This window comes from Pseudophryne corroboree, chromosome 3 (genome assembly GCF_028390025.1).
Source record: "Pseudophryne corroboree isolate aPseCor3 chromosome 3, aPseCor3.hap2, whole genome shotgun sequence".
NCBI classification, from domain to species: domain Eukaryota; kingdom Metazoa; phylum Chordata; class Amphibia; order Anura; family Myobatrachidae; genus Pseudophryne; species Pseudophryne corroboree.
In genome coordinates, this window is record NC_086446.1 from 44,092,842 (window position 1) to 44,105,149 (window position 12,308).

General features: G+C 45.4%; 1 protein-coding gene across 1 annotated transcript in view; it reads right to left on the reverse strand.

Moving 5' to 3' along the window:
* LOC135054673 (oocyte zinc finger protein XlCOF8.4-like) overlaps nucleotides 1-12,308 on the reverse strand; it is an 88,366-nt gene that overhangs the window by 26,341 nt on the left and 49,717 nt on the right. Inside the window, exons 3-5 of the mRNA XM_063957921.1 lie at nucleotides 7,474-7,620; nucleotides 5,039-5,117; nucleotides 4,827-4,924 (exon numbers count right to left, since the gene is read on the reverse strand). Of these exons, the coding sequence (XP_063813991.1) occupies nucleotides 4,827-4,924; nucleotides 5,039-5,117; nucleotides 7,474-7,620 (324 nt within the window). The remainder of the gene's footprint in view (nucleotides 1-4,826; nucleotides 4,925-5,038; nucleotides 5,118-7,473; nucleotides 7,621-12,308) is intronic.

The following is a 12,308-nucleotide window of genomic DNA, read 5'->3' on the forward strand; positions in this document are numbered from 1 at the left end:
TAGATAATTCATAAAAGCCATTAATAGTTCTTCCCCTCCTCTCCAAATAAAAAACACGTCATCTATATATCTTCGCCATGACACCAGGTTTGCTCCGAATGGGCAGTGGTTCCAAATAAAATCCTCTTCCCACTGACCCATGAAGATAAAAGCATAACTCGGAGCGAACCTGGTGCCCATGGCGGTGCCCATGTTTTGGAGATAAAACACGTTATTAAATGAGAAATAGTTATTTTGTAAAATAAATAAAACTCCTTTTTGTATAAAATCCTGCAATCCTTTGTCTAGGCTACTGTTGTTCAATGCCATAGTAAGAGCTCTAATCCCTGCAGAATGTTCGATAATCGTGTACAGGGAACGAACATCCGCTGTCACCATTAAAAAGCCTTCTTCCCATTGAACATTTTCTATAAAGTTCAGGAAATCTCTTGTATCCTTTAAATGTGCTTTATTTTTGACCACCAGTGGTTGCAAGAAAAAAATCAATGAATTCGGAAAGGTTAGTAGTCACAGACCCCACACCGGATATAATTGGTCGTCCCGGCGGCTTTTCCGTGTCTTTGTGGACTTTGGGTAAAATATATATTACTGGGATTATAGGTTCCTCTACATATAGAAACTTCTTTTCCCTTTCTTCCAAGACCCCTCTTACCACATATTCGTCTATCAATTTACCCAATTCTGTCTTAATACGACTAGTGGGATCTGTCCTTAGTTTCCTATAGGTACTTCCATCCTCCAGCTGTTTTAAAATTTCAGTTTCATAATCTTCCCTTGTCATTATGACTATCCCCCCCTCCCTTATCTGCCGGCTTGATGACCAGGTCCTCATTTTCTTTCAAACGTTGGAGTGCCTTTCTTTCTTTAAATGTTAAATTCTGTCTAGGTACTTTTGTCTGTAATTCTTGTATGTCATCCATAACAAGTTTAAAAAAGTCTCTAAAAAATGTCCTCATACATGTACCGGATTAAAAACGGATTTGGGTTTGAAGGGGGTATTATTCTTACTAAAACTTCCTCATTGTGTACTATCCTCATTCATTAAAAAAAATTTCTTAATACTTAACTATCTAATATATTTGTGCAAATCCACAAATGTACTGAATTTGTTAAGGGGGAGTGAGGGCGCATATTTTAGGCCTTTTTCGAAGTAATTTCTTCCTTTGCTAAAAGGTGATTTGTTAAATTGAAGATTTTCATCTTGCCTGGAAGTACTATATTCTCATTCTGTATGTCCTCCATGTGCTTATTGGACTTTCTTTTTCTCTTTTTCGGTGGAGTATTTCTCGTCCTATTATTTTTTCCTCCCCTTTTTCCCCTTCTTCTCACCTTAATGTTCTCATTTCTCTCCGTTTGGATAAAAAAGCTGGTGTGTCAAATTGATCTTCTAACGGGCTGTATCTATTTGATGTTCGTATTTCTGTGGGGGTAATCTCTCTTCTGTTCCTCCATCTATCCCTATACGGTGATCTCCTTTCCCTTATTCTTCTTTCATAATAAGGTACTGATTTATTCTGTCCCCATCTGTCTTTCTCATCCCTATAGGTTTCTTGGCTTCCAAGTATTCCTATATTGGAGAGGCCTAAGTTCTGGATCTGTATATTGTTCCGTATATAGCCAACTTTATATTATATGCAGAGACTGTCCTCATATGTTTTTAGATATTCATTCCAGCATCCACTGTTATGTCCATATATTGTATCACGGTCCAGTCACAGTAAAGAAAATATAAAATGTTTATTAAAAAATATGTTTCCTAAAAAGACTCGTATTCCACTTTTGCTAGATTAGCATGAACTTTAACAGGTTTCACAAAAGTTCGGCTTTATCACACAAGAATTTATCTCACCGGACCTCCCGGAAGCCAGTTGTTAATGTGATATTACCCTCCTACCGAGACTTTAGCTACCCGGCACTGTGCACACGAGACTCTCTCTTCCGCTAGCCGTCCTCCGGTCCTCTATCCCCGTTGAGACTCCTATGCGGTTGCGTCTCCCGCTGCTCGTGCTGCCTGATCTAACCGACTTCCGTCTCTATCCTCAGATATGAAGTGACCAAATCCACCTACTGCCGCCAACGCGTTTCTCCCCAATCAGGGTCTTTGTCAAGGCATAGGTGGGTTTGGTCTGGTCACAAATTTATATCCCGTCCCGGAGATCCGGTGTGTTAACTCCCTTATACAATTATACAGGTTCCAGCTTCCATTATACACATTCAGGGGCATTTTAAAGATACACTTCACAAATCCACATTATTTTCCTTCCCCGTGTATCCGCGATACTTCCAGATTATACATCATGAGCTTGCATTATATACAATCATCTCCTCAGTATTATAAATCCCTCAATATTCAACATTACTACTGTGCTCCACATCAAATATCTATTTAGTTTTCTTTCTAAGGGCTGCCGTAGGATAACACTGAGCATTACTTATATTTTTATTCCATATATTCCTGAAAATAAACTTCCCATCCTTCATAGCCTAACAGGCTATAGTTTATCAGGACTGGATGGTGATCTCGTTATTATTACATACAATGCTCCATAGCTTCTGTGGTCAGCTACTTTATATGGTTTGAAGTATCTTTAAAGCAGGGATGAGGAACCTTTTTTTCTACCAAGGGCCATTTGGATATTTATAAAATCCTTCGGGAGCCATACAAAAATTCTCAACTTAAAAATTAGCCTGCCCCCAGTAGTTATGCCCAAGTAGATATGCCCCTTAGTGGTACTGTGTGGCGTGCCAATAAATGGGTTTGGCCACATGCCACATGGGGTGTGGCCAATTACAACGTGGCGTGATACACATATGCCCCCAATAGTGCAGTGCCAGATACACATATGCCCCCAGTAGTGCAGTGCCATTTACACATATGCCACCACAGTGCCAAGTACACATTGCCCCATAGTGCCAGATACACAAATGCCCCACAGTGCCAGATACACATTGTCCCACAGTGCCAGATACATATTGCCCCACAGTGTCAGATACATATTGCCCCACAGTGCCAGATACACATTGCCCCACAGTGCCAGATACATAGTGCCCCACAGTGCCAGGGACACATTATCCCACAGTGCCAGATACAGTGCCGCCGGAGATCACTCAGCACATTGAGGGGCAGGAGAGGCTCTGCGCTGCTTTCTCCTTCCCAAACATAGCAGCGGCTGCAGCACTGGCCACCGGGCCGGATGAAGAGGCTGTGCGGGCCTTATATGGACCATGGCCCGGACGTTCCCACCCCTGCTTTAAAGGAACCACTTCATCTCAAAATCCCCATTCAGTCCGTCTGGTTGCAAAGTCTTAAGCTCATAAATCCAACGCATCTCCGTTTTGGCTAAAGAAGCTGCCACATCATTCTTCCTCCAGTTACCTTTGACCTGTTCAATAGCTTTAAAATTAAATGATACTATTGATTGAACATTTATGTATCTTATTACAATGTACCGAAAGACAGTGATTTTCAACCCCCTTTGTTATGTTATTCATATGTTCTCTCATCCTAATCTTAGTACAGTTCCGTTTTAGACACCGGAACGGACTTCCCAGAACCCCCTTCAACCAGCGAGGGTGCTGGCTACTATCCCTTCCAATAGAGGAATTGCTGTCAGTTGGTTTGTTATCATTTTCAGTACAGATAGTTAGATCCTTAGTATACACTGTTAAATCTAGAAAAATGTATACTGTGCTCGCTCTGAGTGTAGGTTAGTACTGCTCCAAACTCATCTTCATTTCATTTAATGTGAAATTCTTTAATGTGATCCTTCACCTCCCCTCCACACAAAAATGGTGTCATCTATATATCTATGATTAGCGTACGAGACCCGCCCCCAGCTCGCCCCAAACATGATGCTCCTCCCACGAGCCCACACTAAGTCCTGTAATAGGACTTAGTATACTACAACACCCCCCCCTTCCCTTCTAAGACCCCCTGGTACCGCTGTGGAGACGAGGAGTCTTTGTGGAGGGGCTGCGCTTCCCTGTGATGCCTGTGTAAGCTGCAGAGGGAAAATGGCACTGGTGAGCCGCTGGATCCGCTCATAGTGAAGCCCCGCCCCCGTAATGGTGTGCAGCTTCCCGTTTTTTTATACTGGCCTGAGGTCTTAGTTTATCTAACAAAGGGTTAGAACCCCTGTTAAGTTAGGTGCCAGTGTGGGTATCATTGGTGGTTCAGCGCGCCCCTCACAGCGTGTCCTCCTGAGCCTACTGGTGCGCAGCCTGCATGTCAGCGCTGCGCTCCTACCCTTGTGCCGCCATTCCGCCGGCTACCCGCTAACTGGGACGCTGGCGTTCTACTCACCACTCTTCTTTCTTCTGGCTCTGTTAGGGGTGGCGGCGTGCTGCGGGAGGGTACGCTCGCCGTGGTGGGGCTTGCAAATGACTCCCTCAGGAGCTCAGGGTCCTGTCAGCGGAGAAACGGGACCATTAACTCTCTAGGAAGTTGGTCCTTCTCCCCCTAAGTCCCACGTAGCAGACAGGCTGCTGCCAAACAGCCCTGACTGAAAATAACAAACATAGAAAATAAATGCAGAAAAGTCTTCAGGAGCTCTCCAAAGCGTGACCGACTCCTCCGGGCACATTTTCTAAACTGAGTCTGGTAGGAGGGGCATAGAGGGAGGAGCCAGTGCACACTATTGATTTGCCCAAGGCTCCTAGAGGACCAGTCTATACCCCATGGTACTAATGTGGACCCCAGTATCCTCTAGAACGTAAGAGACACAATAACAGTTGAATAATAGAATATTAGTGTATAAGACACACACAGCTTCCCTACAGGTGAAAAGTCACTTTGGTATATTGTTGATACCATAAATCCCACCTACCTGATACTCCTGTGGGGTCCTGTGATTCTCCTCTGTACAATCCTGGGAATACAGAGGACGGGGACATCTCTCTCGGGTATCTCTGTTACTGGGCCCATCTGTAGGAGACACACAGTGACTGAGTACAGTGTAGATATGTGATTATCAGATGTGTGTATATAGGGGTCCCATACCTGCTCTCCCCTGTACAATACATGGCAGTCTCCTCTTACCCAGTGTTGTGAGGGTCCGGTGATTCTCCATCATCACGTCCTTGTACAGACCTCTGTGTTCCTCTATATACTCCCCCTCCTGCATGGAGAGACAGACAGTGACATCCTGACACCTTATAGGCACCTGACACACATAGTGATACAGTCATCACCCAGACACATCCCCTGGTGTTACTGCAGAATGCCCCATTCCCAGCAGTCACCTCTCCAGTCATCACCCAGACACATCCCCTGGTGTTACTGCAAAATGCCCCATTCCCAGCAGTCACCTCTCCAGTCATCACCCAGACACGTCCCCTGGTGTTACTGTATAATGCCCCATTCCCAGCAGTCACCTCTCCAGTCATCACCCAAACACATCCCCTGGTGTTACTGCAGAATGCCCCATTCCCAGCAGTAACCTCTCCAGTCATCACCCAGACACATCCCCTGGTGTTACTGTATAATGCCCCATTCCCAGCAGTCACCTCTCCAGTCATCACCCAGACACGTCCCCTGGTGTTAATTTATAATGTTCCAATCCCAGCAGTCACCTCTCCAGTCATCACCAAGACACATCCCCTGGTGTTACTGTATAATGTCCCATTCCCAGCAGTCACCTCTCCAGTCATCACCCAGACACATCCCCTGGTGTTACTGTATAATGCCCCATTCCCAGCAGTCACCACCCAGACACGTCCCCTGGTGTTACTGTATAATGTCCCATTCCCAGCAGTCACCTCTCCAGTCATCACCCAGACACATCCCCTGGTGTTACTTTATAATGTTCCATTCCCAGCAGTCACCTCTCCAGTCATCCCCCAGACATGTCCCCTGGTGTTACTGTATAATGTCCCATTCCCAGCAGTCACCTCTCCAGTCATCACCCAGACACGTCTCCTGGTGTTAATGTATAATGTCCCATTACCAGCAGTCACCTCTCCAGTCATCACCCAGACACATCCCCTGGTGTTACTGTATAATGTCCCATTCCCAGCAGTCACCTCTCCAGTCATCACCAAGACACATCCCCTGGTGTTACTGTATAATGTCCCATTCCCTGCAGCCACCTCTCCAGTCATCACCCAGACACATCCCCTGGTGTTACTGTATAATGCCCCATTCCCAGCAGTCACCTCTCCAGTCATCACCAAGACACATCCCCTGGTGTTACTGTATAATGTCCCATTCCCTGCAGCCACCTCTCCAGTCATCACCAAGACACATCCCCTGGTGTTACTGTATAATGTCCCATTCCCTGCAGCCACCTCTCCAGTCATCACCCAGACACATCCCCTGGTGTTACTGTATAATGTCCCATTCCCAGCAGTCACCTCTCCAGTCATCACCCAGACACATCCCCTGGTGTTACTGTATAATGCCCCATTCCCAGCAGTCACCTCTCCAGTCATCACCAAGACACATCCCCTGGTGTTACTGTATAATGTCCCATTCCCAGCAGTCACCTCTCCAGTCATCACCAAGACACATCCCCTGGTGTTACTGTATAATGTCCCATTCCCAGCAGTCACCTCTCCAGTCATCACCCAGACACATCCCCTGGTGTTACTGTATAATGTCCCATTCCCAGCAGTCACCTCTCCAGTCATCACCCAGACACATCCCCTGGTGTTACTGTATAATGTCCTATTCCCAGCAGCCACCTCTCCAGTCATCACCCAGACACATCCCCTGGTGTTACTTTATAATGTTCCATTCCCAGCAGTCACCTCTCCAGTCATCACCCAGACACATCCCCTGGTGTTACTGTATAATGCCCCATTCCCAGCAGTCACCTCTCCAGTCATCACCCAGACACGTCCCCTGGTGTTACTGTATAATGCCCCATTCCCAGCAGTCACCTCTCCAGTCATCACCCAGACACATCCCCTGGTGTTACTGTATAATGTCCCATTCCCAGCAGTCACCTCTCCAGTCATCACCCAGACACGTCCCCTGGTGTTACTGTATAATGTCCCATTCACAGCAGTCACCTCTCCAGTCATCACCCAGACACGTCCCCTGGTGTTACTGTATAATGTCCCATTCCCAGCAGTCACCTCTCCAGTCATCACCCAGACACGTCCCCTGGTGTTACTGTATAATGTTCCAATCCCAGCAGTCACCTCTCCAGTCATCACCCAGACACATCCCCTGGTGTTACTGTATAATGCCCCATTCCCAGCAGTCACCTCTCCAGTCACCACCTAGACACGTCCCCTGGTGTTACTGTATAATGCTCCATTCCCAGCAGTCACCTCTCCAGTCATCACCCAGACACGTCCCCTGGTGTTACTGTATAACGTCCCATTCCCAGCAGTTACCTCTCCAGTCATCACCCAGACACGTCACCTGGTGTTACTGTATAATGTTCCAATCCCAGCAGTCACCTCTCCAGTCATCACCCAGACACGTCCCCTGGTGTTACTGTATAATGCCCCATTCCCAGCAGTCACCTCTCCAGTCAGCAGCTGAATGATCTTGTTGGTGAGTTCCAGGATCTTTTGGTCATGTATCAGTGAGTGAGGTGGAGGCACAGTGATGGAGGCACAGCTGGGGGGTGTCAGATGACCACCGGATGTCTTCCTCACTACGGTATAATCCTGTGTATTGAGACAACATAACTGTAAAAAATAGGATTTTGGTTACCTACCGGTAAATCCTTTTCTCGTAGTCCGTAGAGGATGCTGGGGTCCATATTAGTACCATGGGGTATAGATTGGTACACCAGGAGCCATTGGCACTTTAAGAGTTTAATAGTGTGGGCTGGCTCCTCCCTCTTTGCCCCTCCTACCAGACTCAGTCTAGAAACTGTGCCCGAGGAGACAACATACTTCGAGAGAAGGAATTACACAGATAGTGGCGAGATTCATACCAGCTCACACATGCAAATCCGGCCGACATGCCGGAACAACTTGTCAAAGTCAGAAAAATATCACTATGCACACTGCCATATTTGCACCTCATGCGTGTCCTCGCTGCGCGTGCATGTGCTCTCCCGTGCGTGCGCATACTCGCTGTTGCGTGCACCCGCAGGCGCACGGTATGCGCATTTACGGTAGAGTTTGTGTACGCCTAGCGTGCGACTCAATCGTTACATATTTTAACCATATAATGTATTTTGTAGATTATGGTCCCTTTGATAGAATCTGAAAGTTTAGTTAATGTAGCATGCTCATGGACAGAGAGATTCCTCTTTGTTTGATACGAAGGGTTATACAGTGGTGTTTAGTATCCATCGGAAGAATATTTAATTAGCAATATTCCGGTGTTGGTTTGAAGCGGATAACTCGCTCGTGCGTATAGTTATGGACATAAGAAGTTTATGGACTTTTACTATATTTGCACTTTATTATCCATGCGGCGGGAAACCCAGTTTCCCACCCACCTGAGCAGTTGGAAATAGTCACAGCCCACCTGTATGAATCAACCTATGACCTTTTGTTATAATGCGAAGAGGAATTCCTGTGTCCAATGAACAATAAGAATATAGGGACCATTGTACTGTATTATGTGTAGGGTATAAAAGGACAAGCCGATCTGGGCCAGCTCTCTATTCTCTTCAACGGTTCTCATTGCTGATAATCGGGAGCTGGATATCCAGGAGGCGCATGCGATTGTTACCCTTTGTGCGTAAGTTTCTCCGCAATCATATTGCCTTTATTGTTATAAGCCATTCTCTCTCGTTCTCTCTCACTTTCTCTCTCTCTCTCCCCTTTCCCCTTTAAAAGTAAATTGTATCTTTATTGTATTTTATGTGTAGTTACTTGGTTAGGAATTCTATGTTATTTTGGTAGTGTATAACTTGTATTGTATTATTCTTTTGCAAATAGAACGTTCATATAAGGTGTTAGAACCTAATACCGGTATCTGTGTATTTATTATATTTCTAAGTATTCTCAGAGCGTCGGAGACGCTCGTACAGTTAATAAGGTTACACTGTGTTACATTTACACCCTATCACTGCACTAAGGTTTATTGCATAAATACATTGTTTATGGTATAGTTATAAAGGTTTAACATCGTGAGCATCAGCGCCGCTTGTGATCTCCTCGTGGTCCCAAGCGTCCGCTACGCTAGTAGCATACCATTACGTTAGTTGGCAGCCTATAGCGTGCCTGCCTGTGATCTCTTGGCCGTAAGCGAACGTGACGCTCGAGCGTCTCGACTACGGCTAAGCGATTGTTACACAACGTGCGTACCCTTACGGTATACCATACGCCAATAGCGTACTGTGTTCTTTTACCTTTTAGAGGGTTTTAAGTAAGATAAATATTAGGCTTTCACAATTGGCGGCTCGTCCGTCCTTCACATATCTGCACTAGGTAATTTCAGCAGACATTATCCATCAGCAAAGGGCGGGAGGTCATATTCCTCGTAGTGCTGACTGGATAAGCGTCTGCTTCGCTTAGTAAAGGGTGCTGAAGGAATCCGGAACCGGAGGTAAGAACAATACGCTAGTGTCTTTTAAAACTGTTTATTTCTGTCTTGCGTACGCACGCACGCATATATCTGCATTTCTTTTCATTCGTGTATTTTCATATCACTCTCCTGTTTGCCATTTCACAATTGTTAACGGGCTAAGAAAGATTTGTTGCTATCAGTAATTAAAGAGTAAAGGTAATACATTTAAGGGGTAATTTGTAAAGCACGCACACAGCTTTACCTAAAGATACAAGGAGAGATCTGTGTGGTGCTCGGTAGATGATCGAGGATCACCTACATTGATAAACGTGTTAATTGTGTTACGGTGGATATCTGCCTTGCGTACACGTGTCTCTAACAAAAGGCTGAGACTCGCGTACGCAACCCAAAGGCCGACGCACGCAGCGTATATTACGCAACGGAGTGTCCGGGTACGCCCACATAATTCAAAACACACTAGTATTATTTTAACAGGCGAAAAGGTGGCAACGCGATAAATAGCGCAAGTCAATTTTAGTATCCGAAATTTAAACTAATAGATCCTTCTCTAAATTTACGACTCATCTGGTCTAAAGGAAAGAAATTTCTGCGCAGAAATAGAAACAAAAGTAAAGTGTACATGTGGTGAGTGAGTGTTTGTATATATATGTTTTTACAATTTTTGGATTGAACCACAAGAAGTCGAGTTCTCGTGAGGTACATACATGTAAGTGACGTGCATGGTGGCTGGGGAGGCATCCCTTGTTAAATAATAAATTTGAGCATTAGAGTATAGCAGACCAGGAGGTCTACTGTAGCACAGACCAGGAGGTCCGGAACAGACCAGGAGGTCCAGGTACAGCAGACTAAGAAGTCCGCTATAGAGAAAGGAGCACAACCCAGGGGGTTGGTGCAGAACCCATATAGGCCATTAAAGCTCTGGCTGAAGGAATTCGCAGCCGTAATTTTCGATTCCACTGGTCGCTCCGCACATAAGATTAGTTGCTTATGTGCCGAACGATTGTACCGCACGTAATTGTGTGCATTAGTTAGTAATTTGACCCAGTACCATTTGCGTACGCTAGAGGGGTCATAAACGCTATTTGTACATTTTAACGTGATTTGTGAAATTTTTTTATTTTAAGGGAGGTTCGCTGGTCACTCAGGAACTATCCAACAACCGATACTTGGTGGGGACTGGTAGGTCCAACACGCCCCAGTAAGTAAAGGTTCATAGGGGCCCTAAGTTGGGTACAGCAGCTCTGGATACAGTGATTGCAGTACTGGCCAACGTGGGCGAGGAGTGAGTGGAGTACTCGGTAAACTTTGCCGCCGGCCTGCCCCGGACATCTTGGTTTTTGTAAGGGTTCGCTGAAGACCCTGATTTGAAGGTCAGAGGTAGTGAAAGCAACACCTGCAAGTTATGGGGGCCAGTTGTTCAGGTAGGGGGCGATCAACCTCGGTTCGGGTTGATTTAATAAACCGACCAATCGGGTCGGCAAGGTATGTAATGTGTGAAAAATACGGTTCACACACACAGGTTTTATGTGATGAATGGGAAGGAATGACTGTACATGATGGGGAGAAGTTCCCAAGAGTAGGCAGCTTTAGCCCAGATGTGTTACTAAATCTAAGGAGAAGGATATGTCTCATTAAATCAGCAAAGAGACGGATCAAACATTTTGATTGTTTAAAGTTATGGCAAAAGGAAAGTGAAATACAACGAAACTTAACTTACATAGCTGATTCTCATCTTGGGAAGAGAGACATGGCAATGGAGAGGATTATGGTTGCGGAGAAAGGCACAATGTTGTACGATAAAAATGCACTCAGTAACTGTATTAAGGATGAAAGTAACAAATGTAATATTGTTTATGAAAATGAAAGTGTAAAAATTACAAATGTTAACCTGTGCAAGTCGCACCCCATGTCAAACTTCCCTCAGGATTACAAGCCAGAAAGTGAGCCCAGCACGATGTCGGCACCTCTTCCAGCAGCCATCACATAAGACATCCAGGTGGACACGACCAAATCGGTAAAGGCAATAATCAAACCCCCTAACGGAGGGTCAGGTGAGGTCGTGTCCACAGGTACGTACAATGTTTTATATCACGCACAAACAAATGTACCCCATATTGCAAGACCAACACAAGATGATGTAGTTGAGTTTGATCCAGTCAGGGTGATCACAGTCCCCAATGGGAAGACTGACGATCAGGGAATCATTCCCGTCGGGGACAGTGCAATGCGCTGTTCCTGGTCCCGGACCGAATTGAGATCAATTATGTCTGAATTTCCTGATCCTAGGAAAAATCTAGTCGCATGTCAAAGGTTCATTAAAGAACTAGGAAACTCAACAGAACCCAACAACAAAGATTGGCGGACAGTGCTGAGGGCATGTTTGCCCTCCAGTGTTGACCCTGCGAAATTTATTGCCGATTGTCAATTAGACACAGAAGTACCTCAAACGGAGGAACACAATCAGGAATGTATTAAGCAGATTAACCGACAGTTGGAAGTATATTTCCCTGCCGTTGTCAAGTGGAATGAAATTTTCTCCATAAGACAAAACGAAGGGGAAAGTATTTCCAATTATTTCAATCGAGCACTGCAAGTAATGGCTAGGAACACTGGGATCACAGACATCAAAACATGCGCACAGCATAGAGAAATAGCGGTTAAGGTATTAATGAATGGTTTAAAGGAGGTATTGAGAACAAGGGTACAGACCACCAACCCAAACTGGAGAAATATCTCGGTGGCCGCATTAAGAGAGGCCGCTATTGATCATGATCGAAATATCACCAGACACAGGGAGTCACAAAGTGATAAGTTAATGGCCGCAAGTATACAGGCCCTAACCACAAGACCACTCCAGCATAAGCCC